This window comes from Desmodus rotundus, chromosome 5 (genome assembly GCF_022682495.2).
Source record: "Desmodus rotundus isolate HL8 chromosome 5, HLdesRot8A.1, whole genome shotgun sequence".
Taxonomy (NCBI): domain Eukaryota; kingdom Metazoa; phylum Chordata; class Mammalia; order Chiroptera; family Phyllostomidae; genus Desmodus; species Desmodus rotundus.
The window spans coordinates 13,704,350-13,726,951 of NC_071391.1; the positions used below are offsets into that span (position 1 = coordinate 13,704,350).

Below are 22,602 nucleotides of genomic sequence, written 5' to 3' on the forward strand. Positions count from 1 at the left end.
TTCCACTTCCCTGTGCTGGCTGCCACACAGCAGCGGCCTTGAATTTGCCTCTTTCCCTCATCTGAAGCTCCCAAAGGGCGGGAAGGGGCCTGCTTCAGCTCTGCCTCTCACCTCTCCCCAGGCCCAGCAATCCCATTCATTGTGGATGAATGGATTAAGCAGAATTGCATTAACCTTCTTGGCCACCGAGGAGCTTCTTCCTAAAGCCAAGTTCTAAAGAAGGTGGGGCAGCCCTGCCTTCCAGTTGTTGCCCTTGGAATTGCCCTTGGGATTGCTAACTTCCAATCAGCTGGGCCCAGGGTAGCCTCCTACACCATGAATGATGGCAGTGCTGACTGGGTTTGACGTTTCCTCACCAGCTGCCTAGCTGCTGGGTTTCCAGGTTGGTGTTTTGTGCAGCTCTTTCCTGCTGAGCCCTCCCCACTCAGTCCTTTTAAAAGTGAAGCTTCTCCCCTCTGTCCTCACACTTCTTCCATTTAGGACCAGATGCTGACTGCGTTATTTTTTTTAGCTACCCCACCCCCACCCTCTTCCCAAGAATCCCAGAGAAAAATGAAGGCCCCCTCCCCTGAGCAGCCTGACCACCTTCTGCAGCCTCCCCCAGCTGCAGCTTGCTCTGCAGAACCTCTCCAGCCCATTGTCTCTGTGCTCGGAAAATAATAGCTAATGGCTTTTGAGTGTTTGCGGCAAAACTGACCTTGTGTTGAGAGCTTTATGTGCAAGCGTTCAGTTACCCCTGCGGCAATGTTATGAGGGTGGGTACTATTTTCCAGGCGAGGACACTGAGGCTTCAGGAATAACTTGCCAAGGTCACATGCTAAAGGGCAGCACAGACATCAGGGCTCATCTCAGCCTGTCGCCTCACCTCCCCGTGACCCAAGGGGCACCTTTTACCTACATCAGATAGGCCAGTTTGGCCTCTGGTATTGGAACCTTGCCCTGGCCCATCCCAGCTCCAGGCCTTGCCCACAGCTAGTCTCCCTGCTTCCAGAGCTTCTGGTTTCCAGGTGTAACAAAGGGTTCACTGTGGCAATCAGAGCAGAATGACTGTCACTGTGAAAGCCATCACACGTGTGACAAAGGCAGCTGCTAGGGCCGACAATAGAGTGGGGAGGCTGTAGCTCTATTACTGTGGATGCATTGGGGACACAGCCCTTCAATGGCAGTGACACATGGCCCTGAGGAGGTGGAGTGTCAACAAGGCGGCTTGTGTGAGAGGGTTGACCTTGCATCCTCACAGAGGTGGGCAAGACTGCCTTGGATGGACTGGCATAAGGTGCAGATTGCAGATGAGCACACTGGCCAGCTCACCAAATCCTGGGCTCTCCAGAATAGTTGCCCGAGGAAGCCCCTGTGTTCTTGGATCAGGTGCAAGAATAAAAATCTGGGCTGGGGGTAGGGCATCCGGAGAAGAGAGCAAGGGGGGCTGGGATGAGAGCTGGAGAGCTGGAGGCACAGCATGAGCTCTGAAGCCAAACAGACCTACATTCAATGACCAACTTTGCCACTTATTTGCTGAGTCAATGACTTATTGGCCAAGTCATTTCACCTCTCTGAACCCCATTCTCTTCATTTGTAAAAATACTCACTTCTTATTGGGACAGTGCCTGGTGCGTGGGAATCAGTCCATACGGGAGAGTGGGAGGATGAGCTGATAGATTTCAAGCCCTTGCATATCAGGAGCTGGTCTTGTCTGCCCTGATGTTAGCGATGTGCCATGCACATAAAGGCCACCCCTTAAATATTTGTTAAGTGAATGAATGAATGAGTGAATGGTGAGGGGTCACACCAGAAGTCAGCTTCCATTCCCATTCCTCTGAGTAACTATTTCAAATTCTCACCTTTCCCCCAATTCGGCTCCCCTGCCAACCCTCCCCATCACCCCTCCTCAACCTCCACAGCCCGGGGAGGGAGCTCCCTCAGTTTCCTGTCTCCCCACACCCTTAACTCACAGTGTACCTTTCAGGTCCATGGTGGACCTCGCCAGCCACTTCCTGGCTCCCTTCTCCCCGCCCCTCATCCATCATCTTACCTCTCTGCTGGCTCTTTATCTTCCAGAAATAACCACAGTCAACTCTTTCCCATCTAAGAGAACAGCTCCATACTGCCCTTGTCACATCCCCTCTCGTCACCACTCTCTGTTCCTTCACAGCCAAGCACCCTAAAAGACTTCACCTACCCCCCACCCCGTCCTCCCCATTTTCCTGTCAGTTCTTCCTGTTCTCACTTCTCGCTTCTGCCTCGGCTCTCCCCAACAAGGCTCCAACCAAGGTCACTGGTGGCCTTCTCCTTGTCAAAGAAAAGGGACACTCTGTCTTCTTATCTTTCCCAGCCTCTCAGATGGCACCTGCCTCCTCCAAGCACGGCTCCTGGACGCTCTCCTCCATCAGTTTCTGGGCACTCACCTCCCCTGGCTTTTCTCTCCTCTGCAACCATTCCTTCTCAGCCTTCCTGTTTACGCCTCTTCCTCCAGCATCTCTCCATGCCCATCTTCCCTGCACTTCTCCTCCCTCTCTCTTTCCTACATGCGGGCCCAAGGCTTTAACTTACTACCTGGATGCTGACAATTTCCGGACCTCCGCCTGGGATCACTTTTTCCCAAGCCCTAGACTTACCTGGTAGTGTGAACATTCGACAGGAGACTCATGCAAGTGAATTCTTCTCTCCAGACCTGCTCTTCTGCCTGTACTCCCTGTCTGGGTGAATGCAGGCCTTCAAGTCAGACATCTAAATGTCATCCCAGACCCCACCCTGTCTCTTGCACCCCACAGCCAATTCAATCTGATGTCAAAGCCTGCTGATAATTCCTTCTAATTACCTCCAGAATCTGTCTCATCCTTACTATACCTCCTGTAGAGCCTGGCACAGGAAAATCTGATTATTTCACTCCCTGGCTCACAAACATTCGGCGGTTCCCCATCATTTTTGGGATAAAGTGTTCTTTCTTTAGAAAGGGCCATACTTTTCGTCAGGGTCAGAACCAGGTGAAGCAAACTGGGAGTCTAGGGTGCAAAGCTGAAGGAGCTGCTCATTCTCAGGACTGTACAAGTGCTTCCTTAGATTCCACACCCTCGGCATCCCCTTGCCTCACCGCAGTCCTGGCCCTGCTTTTCATGGCTCGATGCCTTTGCCCTTGACATTCTCTCCACCCCAAACACTCTTGTCTTTTCTCTACCGGACCAGCTCCTACCCATCCCTTAAGACTCCTCCACCAAGGGCCTTCCCTGACCCACCAAGTCTGAATTATGTGACGTTGTTTTGTGTCCCCTTTACATCCTATACATCCCTGCAGCCACTGGCCCTGACAGCTGGTTTACTCTTCCCCAGCCCCCACCACCATCCTGGGGCCTTTCACGCAAGTTTGTTGAATGACTAGTAGAATCGATGATGGAATTAGAAAGGATGTGTGTGAAAGGTATTGTTAGTGATAATAACAATAATGATAATAATAGTAATAATAATAGCAGCAGCTTGGGCCCGGAGCCCAGCCTTTAATGGCCCTGCTATAAAGGCCCGCATGCTCTAGCAGTTAAAACTGATGTCCAGCCACAGGCAATGAAGTCCCCATCAAGTGGTCAAGATGAGGAAAGACATGGGATAGAGGATGAGGCCTAATGGCCAGTTATGTGGTTCCGTAATTCAGTCTGGTCTTGTCCAGCTTTTCCTCTGGTAGACAGCTGGCATGGGCACCGTCCCCCCACCGTGCCCCTGCCTCTGAGTGTGCAAGTATTGCGCCCGCATGTTGAAGTCCAAATGCCTCAGCAAGGGTTCGAGGCCCCTCCAGGTCTGACCCCTGAGCACCGTCCAGGCTCAGCGCAGCATCCTTGCCCTCTTACCTTCGGACTACTCTGAACTATAGGAATTTTCTTGACATTTCCTTGCTCTCTCCCACCATGGAGGCCTTTGCCCAGGCTGTTCCTTCCTTCAGGAATGCCCCGCTCCTCTCTCCTGCCTACTCCCAGCAGTCCTGCTTGTCCCCTCCTCCAGGAAGCCCTTTCTGCTCACGTCTGGAAGAGGCACCCTCCTCTGTGCTGGGACAGCGCCCTTGCCCGGCCCTTAGCACACTGTACTGATGCTGCCTCTGTGTGCACAGCTCGTCTTTCTTGGCGTCACTGTGCGCTGGGCCCTGTTCTCAGCGCCTTTTATAATTTACCTCGCTGAGTCCCCACAACTCCCTCATCTGTTGGGAATGAGTTGTATCCTCACTTTACAAATGGAGAAATGGAGGCTCAGAGTTTCAGGTTATAGTGTCTTAGTTTCTGATGCTGCAGAACAAGTTACCACAAATGTGACAGCTAAAAACGGCACACGAGTGATCTCAGGTTCCGTGGCTCGGAGCCTGGGTGCTGGGTGCTGGGTGCTGGGCTCAGGCTGTCCTGAGGCTGCAGCCCAGCTGTTGGCTGGGCTGGGGTCTCATCTGCATGTGGGGTCCTCTTCCAAGCCTGTTCAGGTGCTGGCAGCTCCTGGAGGTGGCCTGTCTCCATGGAGTGCACAGTGCGGCTGTCTGCTTCTGCAAGGCCAGCAGGAGACTCTTTCTTCCGGAACAGCCCAGTCCTTTTCAGGGCTTTCACCTGATTAAGTCAGGCCCACCCAGGTTGATCTCCCTTTTGATGAACTCAAAACCAACTGATTTGGGATCTTAATCTGCAAAAGCTCTTTACTTTTGTCACGAGAGGTCATCTAATCACAGGAAGGACATCCCCTCCTAGTCACAGGTCCCCTCCACACTCTAGGGGCAGGGATGAAACAGGGTGTGCACGCCAGGGGCAGGAATAGTGGAAGCCATGTTAGAACCATGCCTAACACACAGCGTGAGCAGGAGGCAGCTCCAGGAGGCAAACACAGCTCTTCTTACCCGGAAGTCTGAGCCTTTAATCCCACCGAGGCAAAGGATACAAGAACGGAGCACTTGGCAGATCTTAGTGCAACCCACCTGGGTACAGCGCGCAGAGCGCCTAGCACAGTGCCTGGCCCACGGGAGGCCCTCCACACTGGCAATTTCCATCCCTAAAGGCCAGCTTGGTGGCTGGTATGCCTCGCTGCTCTCAGCAGCAGGAGGTGGCTGGTCCCTGGGGGTGGGGCGATTGCAACAGAATTTGACCTTCTAGTTTGAATTCTGTGTCTGGCTGGAAGAGGGAACCCAATAGAAATGCCTTCCCAACACCCCACACACACTCGTCAGAGTATAAAATAAACTTACCTTCTCAATCCCCCATTCCTCAGTCCTACCTACCCCTCCCCGCAATGAAGGAGGACACCAAGTCAGGAATTGATGCTGAATCTTTTTTTTTTTTTAACTTTTGCCTTCTTAAAGCATATGCTGAGCAGATGGATGAAGCAATTTGGCAATTAAAAAGGCCCAGTGGCTTGGGCAGCGGCAGGGGGAGGCCAGTTGAGGTGTGTGTATGGGGGGGGACCCTCTTTTCCTGGCCAGGGAACAGCAAAGCCCGCACTAACTTCATAAAATATAAAATGAGGGAGGGGCGAAGGTAGGAGGGAGACTTGTAAAATACAATATCTTAGGGGATGGGCAATAATAAAAAATAAGGTTCATTATTTACAAACAATTTCTGTTCTTGGTCTCTGTACAGTGGGGGTGAGGGGCGTCTGTGTGTGTTGGCATGTTGATGTGTGTGTCTGTGGGGGCAGGGGGCAGGGGGCAGGGCGGGCAGTGGTCGTGTTGGTCGGTATGAGAAAGGAGGGGCAGCCCTGTGAGTGGTTTGTCTGAGAAGGACCGATGGTTGTGGGAGGGAAGGTGAGACCGGAGTGGTTGGCCCAAGGGAACGGTCCAAATGTGGGGGGAGGGGCGAGGCCCCAGTCAAGATCTGGGGCAAAGAAGGGCTGGGGAGAAGTGGAACCCTTTCTCCTGAGATGGGACTCCAGGGGGCAGGGGTACGAGCCGGATCCGGGTTAGTGAGCAAGACAACCCCTCGTCAGGGGTGCCGGGGGTACATCCTGGGTCCTGGGTCTGGCCTGGCCTAGGAGAGCTTGATGGTGGTGTTCGGGCCTAGATCCCTGCAGAGAGAAGAAGAATCAGAGGTGGCTGCCCAGTGAGGACCTTCTCACCACTCTGCAAGCTGGATCTGGACACGGGAGGGATAGGGCCTTGGGAAGGTGTGGCTGACACGGGACCCGGGGTGGGCAGAGGACAGGTGGAGCCTGGGACCCCAGCAAGCGAAGGGGCCACCCACCCACCTGTCGTGGAACCACTCCTTGGGGTGGGAGAAGTCGGGGCTGCTGCCGTTTCCACCGACGTCTTTTGGCCAGGCCTCGCTCAGGTACTTTGTGGTCTCGTGGGTGCTGTCCAGGTGGTCATGCTGTAGGTGGTCTTGGGGCCGCTGCTCCGCTGGCCCCCCGGGCTTGATTTCCCAGCCATCCGGGGGCTCCACAGGCAGCAGAGCACTGCGTCCATCTTCCCAAGAGCCTGTCCCCTCATCGTAGAACAGGAGGCTTCGGGAGGGCACTGGAGAGGGAGCTTGGGGTGAGGCCGGGTGCCAAGAGGATCCCCATCCCAGCCACACTTGTGGCCCAGTAGTTACAGACATGAGCCCTGGAATGTTAAAGGCCTGGATGTGAATTCCAGCCCTAACAATGCTGAGCTGTGTGACCTCGGGCAAGTCACGCCTTTGCTTTAGCCTTTCTGAGCCTCAGCTTGTTCACCTGTAAAATAGGGATACTAGGACCAACTTCATGTAGATCTGAGCTTTAAATGAGATAATACAAGGGAAGTGATTGAATCTGGGTTTAGTAAGCACCCAGAGAAGGTAGGTCTTTCTAAGCAAAGGGTACCTATTGGGCTGGGGCATTGGAGAGCTGGGTTTGCATCCTACTTCTAACACTTAATTTCCATGAGACCTTGGATAAATCTCTTCTCCATTCTGGGCCCTAGAGTGCCCTTCAGGGAAATGAAGGGAAAGAAAACCCCCACACTGTGCAAAGCCCTTTGGCCTGTGTGGAAATTGACATCTCACAGGAACTCAGGAACCAGATAAAGTTAGCCCCGTTTCACAGAACAGGTAATTGAGGTTCTAGGTTATCATGTACGTTGCCCCATGCTAGTTCGAGCTGAAGGTAAGAGGCAAACCCACCAGGATCCACCACCCCCTTTCAGGCCCACAAGGCTCTGACCCATGGGAAGGGTGCCCCCTGGTATTGTGCCATGCACCAGCTCTGTAGGCCAGCCAGCTCCAAAAGCATGTCCTACCCTCCCTGTCCAGACACTGGGTCTGGAACCACTGCATTCACGAGAGGGGCTCGTTCCTCCTCCGGCCTCCTTGGACTCTGGCCTCGTTTATCAACACTGACACCCCCGCCCCCAACTTCTATTCCTTCCGCTGCTCAGTCTTCCTCTACACCAAATATGCAAGGGCCCCCAGCCTTGGAAAAACAACACGTGGTTCTCAAGACCTTGCATCCCCTTAGTCACTGTCCTGTTCTCTTCTTCTCAGGCCCAGGCTGCACGTGTCCAGGGAGTGGTTCTCACTCCCCGCCGCCACTTCCTCTTCCCCTAACAATCCCCTCGGCCAACCGCTTCCTCCCCTCTCACGGCTCTGCAGGCCTAGGTCATCCTGCCTGCAGCAGTTCTCCTTCTGGAAACTCGCTCTCCCCAAATCCTAGCTCTCTGTTGGCCCACGGGGTTCCTTCCTCCTGCCCTGCTAGATGGTGAAGCGAGGTTGGGAAGTTCCTCTGTAGGCCCACCTGCAGTATATTCTGCCCCTGGAAACCCACACTATTGTGGCTGCGCCCTAGACCACCTCCCCTTGCCACCCGCAGGGTGTGTGTGTGTTGAGAGCATTTGCGCACCATGTCATTTAATCTTTACCGTAATCACGCTCAGTAAGTGCAGCGACTCCCATTTCCTGATGAAGAGATGGAAGCCTGGAGAGCTTATGCACAGGCCCAAGGTCATGCAGTTAGGGAGTGGCAGAGGCAGGTATGACAGACTCTGAAGCGCATGTTCTGAACCACTGTCCCTCCAGTCCCCCATGGGAGGGTAACTATCTGAGCCCACACCACCTCTGCTGCCCACAGCAGACATCACTAGTGGCCCCTGGCACTCCTTCCTGTTCCTCCTGAGTGGTGCCGGAGTCCGTCTCAGCGAGTGCTTCAGGCAGCCACCACCATCTTGTTGGAACTGACTTTTGAGCTGAAACTCATTTGCTTTCCCAGTTGGGAAATACAGACGGCACTTAGCTGAGGCCCCACAACCCCTGGCACCATAACACATGGGGGTGAAGGTAGGAACACTCCTGTTGTCCTCTAAACTGGCCCCCTGGCCACTTCTGGGAGGGCTGGGAATCAGGGGGTCTGCACTGTAGTCCCAATTCCACAAATAAAATAGACGCTTTGAGCCTCAGTTTCCCCATCTGCAAAATGAGGAGGTAGAATGAGATGAGGCCACTCCAGAACCTGGCTCCTCCCTTGGGTCTGGGTTCTGCCCAGAAGCGGGGGCTGGGGGAGGGCAGCCTGGCTCAGGGCACTCACTCTGACTGGCTGCGTAGACGCTGTCAGTGGCCACGGGGTCTTCCTTCACAGTCTGGGAGCCAGAGGAGAACTCAGGGAGGCAGGGCACGAGGGAGCCCAGCACCAGAACGAAGCACAGGGCTGCCACCTGGTAGTGGACAGAGACTGGCAGTCAGATCCCGGGCAGGGAGGGGCTGCAACCCTGGCCTCCTCCAAGCCCCCTCCCTCAAAACCACTGGGTGCAAAAGGCTTAGTGTTTTTGTAAGAAAGCAGCTCCCAGAGCCAACCACCCACTAGATGTGGGGTATCCCACCCTCTGTGGGGAAGGTGGAGGAGGCTGCTCGGCCACCTCAGCCCCTTGTAGGGGGGCCACCACAGGCAGTGCTGGAAAAAGAAAGAAGCAGCCTATGTGGGGGGCGGGGGGGGGGGAGGAATGGGGGGGGATAAGGAAGAAAGGGGTAGGTGGAGGTGGGGGGTTGGGGCTGGGACAAGGGAGGGGACGCAGCCTCACATGAGATTCTCTGCAGGGGGAGCTAAGAGTCACAAGGCCCAAACTAACCCCTGCTCACACATGGCTCGGCCCCTGGCAGCACAGGCAGGATGTCCAAGGGCCTGGGGAGTACACAGGCTGGACATTTCCAGGACAGCGTGGAAGAGGGACTAGCAGAGGCCTGAGCCACACCCTGGGCATTCTTGTGTTTTCAGAGCTTTGCTTGGCCTTCTCTCCACCATTCATTCCAGAAAGAACCAAGTCTATACATCCCTGTGTCTCCCCAAGCCTTTCACCCCACAGGGAGTGGAAGCTGCCTCCTCAAAGGACTTGCCCTGCCCTCCCCTAGCTGGGTTCATGTGAGTCACTACCTAGCACACTCTGTTAGAACCGGTCAGGGAAGGCCATGTTCTAGAAGGTTCCATGGGCTCGGTGAAAGAGGCCGGGATCTGCTGGAGCCAGGCCACTAGGCATTAGGACGGTGTACCCCAGTGGCGTTGCCCCAAATATTGCCAATCCTTCAAGGGTCTGCCTGCCACCCTAGAAAGCCAGCCTGGGGAAGACGTGTCCTCCTGAGGCCCTGAACGAGGGGGCGGCACCTACCATGAGGCAGGTCCCGGTCTGGGTGGCGGCCATCTTGTAAGGTCGGGAGATCTTGTTGGTGACCAGAGTCTGGAGTTTCTGCAGCTGCTGCAGCAGGGTCCTGAGGAGGGCACAGCGGTCACCCGGCGGGCTCCGGCCCAGCAGGCATCTCTGCCTCCTGGAGCTCTCTGGGGAAGCACCTGGGCTGGCTGCAGACTTGGCTTCCCCACCAGGTGCCCATTGAATCAAGACAGATAAGGTCACCTCCTGCTTGGCTCCTCTGTGGTGTGGCTTGGAACCTGGGGCCTGCCTTGTGGTGGAGAGCGGGGCCACCCAGTGGGAGCTCGGGGACGCCCTGTGATGCTCCTGGCCAAAGTGGGGACTGGAGGAAGGCCTGTCCCACCTGGGCTGGGGCCACCTTTTTCTTGCCCCACAGCAGCCACAGCTAAATTGACCTTCCTCCTTTGTTCCCACAACAGCCTGAGTGGAGAAGGACACATTTGTCTGGCACACAGAGAGTGTCCAGTAAATGGCAGCTACCATTTTTAATTTTATTGCTGTTTTTGCATTTATCACAGCACCTGTAACACTTCCTTTATTTATGGCTTTCCATGCTAGTCTTTTCAGCTAACTATGGGCTCCCTGAATAAGGACTGGGTTCCACCTGGCATGGTCTCCTTGGGGCACACACAGGAGGTACTCAACCCATGCTGGGTGAGCAAGCATTTAATCATCTCTTTCCTCCACCCAGCCGGGTGGAGGGGGTTGCAGTTCCCATAATGCACAGCAGGTGGCGAAATAGCTCCAAGAGCCTGGCCAAATTTGGGGCCAGAGAGGAATCTGAGCCTGAGGGAGGTAGAGGGTTGAGGGTTCCTGGCTCCCCTTCCCTGAGCAGGGGGCATTCCCCAGGCCAACCAGGGGAGTAGCTGGATCCTTCTGGAGAAGCTGAGAGAGAAGGAAGGAAAGAAGGAAAAAGCCTTCTGTTGAGCACCTGCTGCATACCAGCTGTTGTCTATTTATTTTAATGAATCCCAGCAAATAATCATTAAAGACCTACTGTGGACTCATGGCTGGCCACTATCAGGAGTTCAGAATAACAACAATAAAAACAGAAAAACATGAATTGAGCATTTTTAAACGCCAAGTACAGTGGTGGGCCCTTTAGTTACACTGTCTCATTGAATCTTTACGTGAATGCCGTGGTCGCCATTTAGACAAAGAAGCTGGGCCCGATCGCTAAGCGCAGAGTGGAGCAGGAATGCAGAGCTCTGACCTTGTGCAGCTACTTCATGCCAGGCGCTGTGCCTACACTAGTGCTTTTCAGACTTCACTGTGTATGTGAATCACCTAAGGATCTTGTTGAGATGCAGATTCTGACCCAGGGAGGTCTGGGGAGAGTCCCGACATTGTGCATTTCTTAGAAGCCCCCAGTGTTACTGATGCTGTTAGTCCGAGAAGCTCGCTTGGAGTGGTAAGTGTCTACACTGGTGGTTCTAACTCTGGGCTGCAACAGAATTAGCTGGAGGGCTCATTAAAACAGATTTCTGAGCCCTGACCCTGGAGTTCCTGCCTCAGCAGCCCTGGTGTGAGGCTGGGAAATAAGTACTTGCAACAAGTTCCCGGGGGGAGGCTGCCGCCAGTGGCCTGAGGACCACGCTTTGAAACCACCGCTCTACACCATCTCACTCAAAGCTTCTCAGCAGCCCTGCCGGGTGTGTAGAGCGATATGTGGATGAAGAAGAATGGGGGTCCTGGGCTGCAGGGTTCTTGTTTCTGGGGTTCATCTTGAACTCAGTTACCTCTCCTCTCTCCTGCCTGCCCCCCAGAGCCATGCCAGAGCCAGGCACTGGCTGCAGAAGGCAGGGCAGGGCGGGATGCAGGGGGCAGCACCCACCTGTTGGCATTCTCCAGGGTCTCCACCTTCTTCCACAGTTCGTTGTTCTCTGATGTGAATGTCTCCACCCTGTGGGGGCCAGCAGGCGCAGGCTCAGGGGCAGCCCCCAGATTAGCTGCTGCCCCTGGGACATGGGAAGAAGGGACTGGGGAGAGCAGGACAGTCTGGGGAGTAGGGCCCAGGCCGCCACCCCACCCAGGACCCTTACTTTTTTTCTAGACACTCCACGTATTCCTTCTTCTTACGGCGGCTCTCCTGGGCCGAGATCTAGAGGGGGAGGCCGCCCAAACAGGGGTTACCATGGCCACAGATCCACTTCCTGGGCCGATTCCCCCCCCCCCCCAATTTCAGGGCTGGCATCACCAGGGGGTCACAGGCCCCCGCCCACCAAGGCAGCCCCAGGGCAGAGCCGGGATCCAGCTCTTGCTTTACCTTGTTCTTGATTTTCCTGCGGACCCTCTTCAAGGCCTTCTCCTCGGCTTTGGTGAGGGGGAGTTTCGTGGGGATGGGGTAGCCCTCAGCAATCAGGGTGCGCTTCTCCTCCTCCGTCAGGAGCAGTGGCCCTGAAGTCCCCTGTAATTTCTGTGGGAAATAGGACACGATGGTTAGCAACCAGACAGCCCTGGGTTCAAATTCAAGCTCTGCCATTTGTTATTCTGTGTGTGACCCAGGCAAAATACTCAACTCTCTGAGCCTCAGGTTCCTCATCTGAAAAAGGGGTAGATCTGAATTAAATCTAATAGCATGTACCAAGTGCTTAGGATGAGGCTGGGAGCCCAGTGTATTAGGCACTTGGTGCACTGTTGGGGGCTTCCTAGACCCCACCTTGAAATTCATAGCCTCAAAACCCCCATATCCGGGTCCCCTAAATGGCAGCCTCCTCCCACCCCTGCAGTCTTGACTGGAAAGGCTCCACACCCATCCTGGGGCTCAGGGCCTAGCCTCCTGCACACGCTCCCCAAGCAGTGGTCCTTGGAGGCAGCTGGGCCATTCCCTGGACATCAGGGAAGTTCTAGTCCCGGCTCTGCAACAGTGTGGGTTCAGCAGGACTAGAAGATTCTCACCGCCGTCTGCCAGGCAGGCACCTCTCTGAATTCTGATGGGGGTCAGGAGTGGGGCTCCCCAGGCCCTTCCCCGCTGGTTGTGTGCTGGAGTGGACGTACCCAATTATTTTCCCCAGACCCACCCTCAGCTGCTTACGTGAGGGGCTGTGAGGAGGGGCGAGGTGGAGATAGCCGTGGAAGAGCGGGCCATGGGCCGGACAGGGCTGGAGGGGGGCAGAGAGCGGGGACTCTGGGAGCCGTCACTGTCACTTCCATGGCTGCTGGGGGGCGTCGGAGGCATCTGCACCAGGTCCTCTGGGGAGAGGAGGGGGAGCCAGGTTAGCAGGGCTGCATCCCAGCTCTGCTGGGGCCTCAGAGCTCAGCAGAGCCTGGGCCCAAGCCAGCCCCGATGTTGTGGTCAAGATTGCTGGGGCCTTGACCAGCCGTAGCAGCAAAGGCCCCTCTTGGTGTCCGAAAGGTGGGAGCTGACACCCCAGAAGCTGATTCCCGGGTGCCACCTTATCTCTGACACCAGAGGCCTGGCTTTTTTCAGCCTGATCCTCAGTGTGCGAAGCGGTCAAGGAGACTGGATTCTTGGAGGCCCTCCCCCATCCCTGACTTCTCAGGGTCCCAGGGCCTTTGAGCCTCCAGCTGGGCAACCCCAGGAGGAGACTGGAGTCTGCCTGCAGCCAGACCCCTGGGGATCAGGCTGGACCAGCAGCAGCCTCTGTCCCTTCTTTCCTCCCACCCCGAAATGTTTAGCCATAAGTACCCCAGCGTTTCCATTTCTGACTTCAGGCTATGGGCTTTCAGCAGAGCTATGGGCTCCCCTCTGTGCTGCCCCTCTGTGGCCACAGCACCAGGAAGTCTGACACTCGGCAGGTGGTCAGGAGGGAGGCTTGGCAGAGCTTAGCTGCAGGGAAAGCCCCCAGGGTAGCACAGAATGCCCAGATTTATGGGTGGATGGACGGATGGACGGAGAGATGGATAGGTAAGTGAATGGCAACAGATTGGCCTTCGGTTAGTGAATGATCGGGGGTTAGCCAAGAGGGCGAGCGGGTATTGACCGTAGGGATGAAGAGTGGGCAAGCAGTGGGGAAGGATGTTCTGGAGAGAGGTGGGGTTGTGGAGGGAGTTGCGTGTGCTGAACCAAGGTAGCAGGGATGCCGTCTGCCTAAGACTGGAGGGGAAGGGTCCCTCTCTGGACACACTCTCACCTGGTGTCACTTTGAGGAACTGGTTCACCTCCTGGGGCTCTGCTTTGATCACTGGCAGCTGAGTCATCTCTGCCGGGGCCTGAGGAAGAGACAGGTACAGCTCCATCAGCTGCCCTGGGGGCTGTCCCCCAGGGGACATCCACCTCATCTCCTTCCCTGAGGCTGGTGGCCCTTCCTGCTCAACAGGGGAGGTTAGCAGGCTTAGAGTTCTGGGCATCGCCCGGAGGGAGCAGAGGCAAGTTCCTGCCTTTCGAGGCAAGGCTCGGAGAAGCCCTGTCGGATCTACGGGAAGAGAACAGCGTAGCTCAGAGAAGGAGGGCTTCCTGTGGCCTTTGAGGCCAGTGCTGTCTTCTTGGCAGAGACTGACCCTGCACCGACTGTGAAGGCCCCACAGGCCTTGGCGAGTGGGTTGCCATGAGAATGAGAGGTAATGTCTGCCACACTGTAGCTGTTCAATGACAGGTAACAAAAGCACAGATGAAGGAGGCATTAACCGGCTGGTGGCTGAGAACGCTCCCTGAGCAATTGAAGTTTGAACTAAGTCCCGAGGGATACACAGGAGTATTGCAGATAAAGGAGAGGGCAGGCAGTGAGTGGGTGGAAAGGCATTCCAGCCCGAGGGAAGAGCATCTGCAAAGGCACAGAGGCTGGACAGAGCATGGCTGGATCTGGAAACTGCAAGTATTCGGGGTGTCCAGGATGTGGGGATGTATGTTGGGGTGGAGGACTCGAAAGCCAGACCGGAAGATCGGGGTGGGAGTGAAATCCAGACAAAGAAGTGTGAAGCAGCGAGGAGCCCCTAATGGGTTTTAAGCAAGAGACTGACAGAATTCGATTTACACTTTAAACAACACGCATTCCTATTTCTTTCTATTCCGACTTGCTGTTCCAGAAAGGATTTCAGGATGCCCTGTGGCTTCCCGCCAACATGCACGTCAGTTTGAGGAAGGCACCGTGTTGGGTGCCGGATTGCAGGACCGTCTCTGCCCTCAGGGTCTGCAGCCGGTACAGGCAGGCTGTGACATTGTGAGAGGGACAAGGAATCCCGAATTAGTCAGAGGAGTAACAATCACAGGTTCAAGTTGGTAGGGACCTGGGAGGTTTCCTGGTCTGTGTCCCAGCTCAGCCCTCAAATCACACGAGGGGACTGTGATGCAGAAGGGTGACGGCACTTATGGGGGTGATGGTAGTGCTTTGGAGTCTGGTGGCCGAGCCTGGGGTGCAGCCCCCTTGTTCCTGACTGTGTGGGGTGGGGCAAGTTGCTTAACATCTTGAGCCTTGGTTTCCTTCCCTAAGGCACGTACCCAACCTCTAAGACCCAGACTGCTGCTGCTGCGCTGCCCTCCCTTCCTGCTTCAGTGAGGCCCAAGGCGTTGCTGAGCCAGTCTTGGGTCTGTTCGCAGGAGATCCTCCACATTTGCATCCAACCCTTGATCCCTGGGGACAGTGGTGGGGCAAGGAGGGGTTGGGAGGGGCTCACAGGCCAGCTTGTGGCCACACTCTACCAGGTGAGCCATGCGGCCAGTGGGGGAAGGGCCAGCCCTGTCCAGAGGAGGGATTTATGATAATCCTTGCAGTGTAGACTCAGGGACGGAAGCTCCTTAGAGGTAGCTCACGTGGCCATTTAATACAGAAGGAGACTGAGTGTCGTGGGCCCCAGGCCCACGTGAGAGCCTGGCAGGGCCTCTCCAGGGGCCTGTGCTCCGGGCCTCACGTCCTCAGAAGGGTCTTCAGACATCAACTTGGATCTACAGCTGACTGCCGTTCTGTCTCTCTCATGTGGGGGCAGCATGAGAGTGTGGGTGGAAAATATTAATCTCATGAAATCAAACAACCGAAAGATTCTACATTTACATTTTGGTCTTTCAAAAATGCTGATGCTTTGAGGAAATCAAGGGGCCGGGGCGAGCTCCATCTCTGGACTCTGGGCGTGGTCCCTGACGCCCAGCTCGGCCTGTGCCCCATGGGCCTCTTCAACACACAGTGAGGGTGCCCGCTTACTGGGAGGGCGCTGTGGTTTGTGCGAAGTCTAGATGGTGCAGGGGCCGCCCAAGGGGGCGGCAGGGGCCCAGACTGGGAGTTCCGACCCTTAGTCCTGAGGGTCATGTTGCTCCCTGTTCCAGGAGCCCCGGGCTGCACAGGCCTTCGGACACTTCTTCCCACAGAGACCCCCCCCCCACTCAGCCACTCCAAAACAGTCCCCAGGCTCACCTGGTGGGGAATAGGCAGCCTGGACAGGGGGCTGAGGCCCAGCAGCGGGGTGGTGGCCATGGCGGCAGTGGCGGCCATGGCTGAGGAGGCGGCCAGAGGGTCCACAGGCAGCTCCAGGCTCTGCTCCTGCTTCACCATGACGGAGCACAGCTTGTGTCCCAGCACCCAGGCTCCACGCTCCATGTCTGGGGGAGGGGGCAGGACCCAGGCTCAGGGACTCCAGGGGCACAGGGCTCAGCCACGCTCCTGTGCCCTGGGAGCCAGAAGTGAGGGCATCTTCTTCATTCAGCAGCTTACAGACTGGGCTTGGCCAACAGACCTGGACACCTAACTGGCTGTGTGACCTTAGGCAAGTTGTTTAACCTCTCTGAGCCTTTGCTTTCTCATCTGTAGAAGTGCCTGTTCAGAAGTAAACCTTCAATAAACAGTAGCTATTGTCAGTACACTGATTGCTATTCAGTAAACATTTGCTGAGCACTGTGCTCGGTGCTGGGCACCTAGTGAGAGTCAGATGCATTTTAGTGCAGTTGGAATGGAAAGGAAATGGGGTCAGAGAGGCCAGCAGAGGTGGCACCACCTTGGTGACTGTGCTCAGAGCTGTGACTTTGTCCTAAAGGCAATGAGGTGGCACTGAAGAGTTTTAAGTGAGCTCTCAGATTTGCAATGCTAAAAAACATCACTTGCCTCTGGGCGGAGGCTAGACTGGGGCAGGAAGGATAGAGGAGGGGAAACTGTAGGAGTCTGTTGAAATTGTCCCACTAGATAGAGAAGACTAGGCCTGAGCAAAGGCAGTGGGGTAGGGATGGAGAGGGTGGAACACACTGGAGAAATTTAGAAGGGAGAATTCATAGGACCTGGGGACTGGGGTCTTGGGGGTGGGCGTGATGGGTGATGCTCAGATCTCCCTATCTAGCATCCACCACCTCCTGGCCTCACCTGGGCCACGGGGCTGGCAGACATCACCCCTTTTCCTGCTGGGTGCCCACAGTCCTCCACCCCAGCTTGTGGCGGCCCCAGCACCTGAAAGCCAGAGAAGCACTGGTAAGGCAGGGGCCTGGGGAGCCAGCAAGGGAAGAGCTCCAGGGGACTCTGGTCTTCAGGACCCACTGTGGGTGGGGAGAGGGGTCAACGGCTGCCCGATCCCACCTCAGAGGCCAGGCCCCACCCTGCTGGGAGCCTGAGTGCCCAGTTCTGGGCCACAGGCTGCCCTTGGGCTGCAGGAACACCCACAATCTTCCCAAATTACAGGGCCAGCCCGCTGACCTCCGGGAAGCTGCCCCCTGCAAAGGGCCCACAAATGAATTACTCTAAAAATAGATTGGGGGTGTCCAAGGAGTTGCTGGGCTGGAAATGTGGGGGTGGAGGGAGAACTCACCCTGGGAGGGAGGCCATCCCACACCCTGCTCTTCCCTGGCTGCTCCTGAGGCCCCAATGAGGCGACCTCAGAGTTCTTAGCTGAGGCCAGGACGCAAAGAGAAGCTGAGACCTCAGCAACCACAAGCCCTAAAGACATTTAAAACCCCAAGAGGTGTCCCTGCCCTGAGGGACGGGGTTCGGGAGTGGGTACAAAGGCCAGTCTCTGCCCTGGGGGACCTCTGGAACCCTCAGAAGCAGCTCACACCCTGCGCCCGGCGCTGAGCCCCCGGCACATGTGAACTCATTTATTCCCTCCAGAAATCCTATGGGGCAGGTACTGCTGCTTTCCCATTTCATAGATGAGAATATTAAGAAAATCACTCAAGACCATTGTCCTCTGAGGGGAAAGAGGAATAAAGACCACTACAGTATGAATAGGACTTTTACAGCCACAATGAAAACAGCCACTAATTACAATATATGTTGTGTGCTGGGCGCTGAGCACGGTACTTTACATATTTTTACCCCTGTCTGGAATTCTCAAGCCACATGCTAGCTTTATTTTATAACTGAGGAAACAGAAGCCCAGGGAGGTTAAGAGACTTGCCCAAGATCACACAGAAGCTGGCGGGAGCATGAGGGCAGACACCAAAGCCTGTGTGGTTCCCAGCCCAGTGCCCCTTACTGCCCCCTTGAGGCCAGCTGACGTGGTGGCGGCAGTCCCTACTGTGCGTTGTACTGTGCGTGCGGCCTAAACAACTGGGCTTTCCTGAATTCTCGTTTTCCTCATCAGAGAAGTGGGGACTATGGTAAAAGTGACTCCCGCCTCACCTATGAGTTGTGGGAAACGGATGAGCAGCTAGCAGGGAAGCACTCTGCAACCTGGAGGGCACTATGGAAATGTTGGCTGCTGCTCCCACTGCTCGAGGAAGATGCCAGGCTGACAGAGGCTGGGAGGTAGGCCCACAATCACCCAGCCGAGCACAGGGGGCCGGGGTCACCTGTTTGAGGAAATGGCCAAAGGGACCATTTCCAGGTGGGGCACAGTCCTGAGCTCTCGAATGTTGATGACGTGAGAGAAAAGACTCCAAGGGCCCTTTGCTTAAAATCAAGGCAGGTGGGGGGGATGGGGGAGCTTTAGAGAACCCCACCTTCAGTAATAAAAGTAGGCACAGGAGTCTCTCCCAGGTGGCATCTCAGAGGACATCACAGTATGAGGAGGTGGGAAGGTTCCATGTAGAGTCTTGGTAGCTTGTGCATATTTACCGTTGAATTCCCCTCACCATTTTCTCTAAGTCAGGGGTTCTCAGACCCCGGTGTGCTTCAGAATCCCCTGGAAGGCTGAGCTCTACCCACAGGGTGTCTGATCCAGCAGGTGGGGGGGCACCGGGGGATGTGCATTTCTAACAAATTCCCAGGTGATGTTGCTGGCCTGGGAACCACCCTTTGCACAGCACTGGCCAAAGTCAGCAACGGACTCTTGAGAAGTGCCCGAATGGGTTTGATTGGAGGGAGAACAAAAAAGCAGGAAGCAGTGTCACTGAGAGGTGTTTGTGGGTGGCTCCCTGGGGGCCTCTGGGAGTCTCAGCCTCTAGTACACACCCCACCCCCAGTCCCTCAGTAGCTTCCTTCTCTCCTGGGCCTGCTGGGCCTGTGCTGGCCCTGGGCCCTTCCACCCTTTCTTACCTTGGGTGGTGTCCTCCATCTTGATGGGCACGAGGGGGCTCTGAGGTGCTGAGTCACCGCTCAGGGAGTAGCTGTGCTCAGCCTGGATGCCTGGCGTGGGCGAGTCCAGTTCCATGTCCAGGAGAGGGCTCTTCTCATCCAGCACGGGGTCATCGAAGAAACTGCTGAACAGGTCGTTGGAGAAGTCCTCCATGTTCTCCGCGAAGTGGTCCAGGTGCTCAGGGAAATGCTAGGAAAGAGGAGGTGGGGGGCAGCTCAGCTGAGGAAGGGGGTACAGATGCTGCTGTGGTGGTGCCTCCAGCCCTGCCACCACCACCACTCTTCGCGCCACCTTGAATACCACCTGCAGCAGCACCACCCTCCCTCTTCCCACGTCACTCTACAACTAGTATCATTTCTACTAATACCGGCACCACTGGCATCACGGGGCCACCACCACCTCCACTGCCACCTCCACTGCCACCTCCAGCTTCAGTGTCGTTATCCTCCAGGGGAAGCTGTGGATGGTGTGAAAGGACCCCTGGACCAGGTGATGGGATGGGCACAGGGCTCTAGCTCTGGCTCAGTGACCTTGGTCCCATCACTTAGATGGCCTGAGTCTTTCTCTCGGTCCACTCGACTTCCTTCAGGGAGGACTAATTATAAAGGAGTAATTATGTCTGCGACAGCATGGATGAACCCAGAGGGTATTATGTTACATGAAACAAGCCCGTCGGAGAAAGACAAATGTCACATGATTTCCGTTATATGTGGAGCCTAATGAACAAAACAAACAAACAAACAAACAAACAAACAAAATAAAAAGAGACTCAGAGACACAGAGAACAAACTGACAGCTGTCACAGGGAGTTGGGGAGACTGGGTGAGAAAGGTGAAGGCATTAAGCAGCACAAATCGGTAATTGTGGAATAGCCAGAGATGTAGATTACAGCATAAGGAAAACATCTACCAATAAGATCGTGATAAATATGTATGCAGCCCGGTGGGTACTTGAAACAGTAGGGGGGGCCATTCTGTAAAGTATATGATTTTCTAACTGCTTTGCTGTACAAAAGAAACCAATACAGAATAATATTAAATGTAAACTGTAATGGAAAAATACTGTTTAGAAAAAGAAAAAAAAGAATATGCTCATGGCAGCCAGTTTGCACCTCAAGGGCAGTAGAGTGACCTTTGTATTGTTTTTCGCTGGGATCAAGGTGGTGGGATTATCGAGGCCTCCACTTCCCTTATTAGCACTGTCCCCACCTGTCCTCCTGCCCCCAGTGTCTCCCTTTTCTAAGCCACTCTTTATTCCAAGAGATTAGGCTCTGGAGCCATATTACGTGGTGGGTTCGAAGCTTGGCCTCCGAGACTTCTAGCTATGACTCAGTGCCATTCGAACTGTGGGTGTTGACTCGTTAACGAGTTGTGAAATCAATTTAATAGGTCATGACCAGAATGTAAAAAAAATAGAGAACAAAACAGAGTAGAAAATATCAGAGTGCACAGGACACAGAGAAGTTAAATACTTAGTGTAAATTTTTATCTCAGTTACGTGTGTGCATTTGTTCTTGGTAAGGATGCAAAATATATTTCTTAGAAACAAAATAGGGTGAAAAATATTGGTCCCCGTGATCCTGGGAAAGTTGATTAACCTGACTGTGTTTCATTTCCTCCTTTGTACGGTGGAGACGTTAATAGTTCCCCTCTGCTAGGATACTGGGAGGGTGAAGCAAGTTGATGCAATTGACCCTTGAACGGCACGGGTCCAACTGCGTGGGTGCGCTGTAGGTAGATTTTCTCATCTTGTAAACAGAGGACGTGAACTGATGGTGTTAATAACTGTACTGTAATGTATTTTCTCTTAATAACATTTTCTTTTCTCTAGCTTATTTGGTTGTACAAATACAGTATACATTACATATAACATACAGAATATGTGTTAGCTGACTGTTTATATCACCACTAAAGCTTCTGGTCAACATTAAGCTATTAGTAGTTAAGTTTTGGGGGAGTCAAAAGTTCTAGGTGGATTTTCTTTTCTTTTTAATCTTCACCCGAGAATATGTCTTATTGATTTCATTATTTTTTTGAGTTAATCTTTGTTGTATTTTTTCATTACCATTTAGTCCCCTTAAGCTCCCCTTCCCCCAGCAATCACCCCACTCTTGTCCATGTCTGAGTCCTTTTTCCTTTTTGCTCAGTCGTGCACCACCCTAACTTCCTCCCCCACTAGCTGTTATCCTGCTCTCCATCTGTGAGTCTGTCCCCATTTTCCCTGTTAGTTCAGTTTGTTCATTAGATTCTACACATGAGTGAACTCATATGGTATTTATCTTTCTCTATTTTATTGATTTTAGAAAGAGAGAAAGGGAGCAAGAGGGAAACATCTATGTGAGAGAGAAACCAGAGATGAACCCACACCTGGGTATGTGCCCTGGGCAGGGATAGAACCCGCAACCTTTTGGTGCACAGAACAACGCTCAACCAACTGAGCCGCCCGGCCAGGGCCTGTGTGGGTCTTTGACTGCAGAGGGGTGACTCTCCTAATTCCCACGTTGTTCAAGGGTCAATCTCACACGTAAAGAACTTAGAACAGTCCTTGGCACATAGTAACTACTCAGCAAATGTTACCTCTTATTATTATATTAATAAAGCACCCAGCGGCTGGTACATAGTAGGTTTATTTTTTCTCTCTAAAGAGTTACAAATATGTAAGGAAGTGTTACTATTGTTTATTCACTATTTACTGACTGAATGAATTTGCTGGTGGGAGAGATGGTGGGGGGCTTTGCTTCCGGCCCTGGTGGCCCACGTGGTGAGTGGTTACGAACTGGCTTCTGGGGGATGGATCTGAGGTCTGGAGTTGTTGGCTCTTTCCAGCTTGGACTGCTCAGCCTGTCCTGACCCAGAGGAAAGAGCAGAAGAGCCCTGTCTGACAATAAGGTTCTGAAACACATGAGCATCTGCCTGCAGGGAGCAGGGGGTGGGCACAAGCTCTGTGGTCAGAGAGACTTGCTTTGACTTCTAGCTCCACTACTTGCTAAGTTACTTAACTTCTCTGTGCCTCTGTATCCTCATCTGTTAGGGGGAATAATAGTTCCTGCCTACCTCATAGTGTTGTTGTCAAGAGGCTCAGATATTTGTTAGATGCTTAGTACTCACCTCAAAGGATTATGAGGATAAAATGAGTAAATACGAATAACATGTACACACATAACATACGTGTGTGTGTGTGTGTGTGTGTGCAGTAAATACAGGTAACACTTAGAACAGGGCCTAGGGTGTAGTGAGTGCTTGATAATTGTTAGCCATCATTATTATGAAAAAAAGCCTAACTCTGAGCCTGAAGGGAACTGAGCTTGGAGCCCATGGGGGAAGATGGTTTGGTCTTTCCCCCAAACAAAGTGTGATCAGAGAATCTAGGACAGAATGAGTTCAGACACCCCATTGATTCAGGTATTCTCTCCTCTCCTCTTCCCAATTTGCCAGACCTTATCATCATTATCCTACATTTTGTTTTGTGCCTTCATATGCATCATTTTATTCAATTGTCACAATTACCAAATGAGATAAGGAAGTTGCATATCCTCATTTGACAGACAGGGAAACTGAGGCCCAGGGAGTCAAGTAGAATTGGGAATTGTGCGCAGCTCCTCGTTGTCCAGGCCTTCCCCA

General features: G+C 53.9%; 1 protein-coding gene across 4 annotated transcripts in view; it reads right to left on the reverse strand.

Annotated features, from left to right (window-relative positions):
* Positions 1-5,269: 5,269 nt before the first annotated feature.
* The window catches only part of CREB3L1 (cAMP responsive element binding protein 3 like 1), a 34,058-nt gene continuing 16,725 nt past the window's right edge, over positions 5,270-22,602 (reverse strand). The window contains exons 2-13 of one of the 4 annotated variants that reach the window (XM_053925343.2): positions 18,943-19,171; positions 16,837-16,920; positions 15,901-16,085; positions 13,690-13,768; positions 12,630-12,787; positions 11,862-12,011; positions 11,638-11,696; positions 11,430-11,498; positions 9,557-9,656; positions 8,485-8,611; positions 6,196-6,550; positions 5,270-6,015 (exon numbers count right to left, since the gene is read on the reverse strand). In XM_053925343.2, the coding sequence (XP_053781318.1) occupies positions 5,979-6,015; positions 6,196-6,550; positions 8,485-8,611; positions 9,557-9,656; positions 11,430-11,498; positions 11,638-11,696; positions 11,862-12,011; positions 12,630-12,787; positions 13,690-13,768; positions 15,901-16,085; positions 16,837-16,920; positions 18,943-19,171 (1,632 nt within the window). In that variant the 3' untranslated portion in view covers positions 5,270-5,978. The remainder of the gene's footprint in view (positions 6,016-6,195; positions 6,551-8,484; positions 8,612-9,556; positions 9,657-11,429; positions 11,499-11,637; positions 11,697-11,861; positions 12,012-12,629; positions 12,788-13,689; positions 13,769-15,900; positions 16,086-16,836; positions 16,921-18,942; positions 19,172-22,602) is intronic. The other 3 variants (XM_024559058.4, XM_053925344.2, XM_024559059.4) reach the window with 3 other exon arrangements.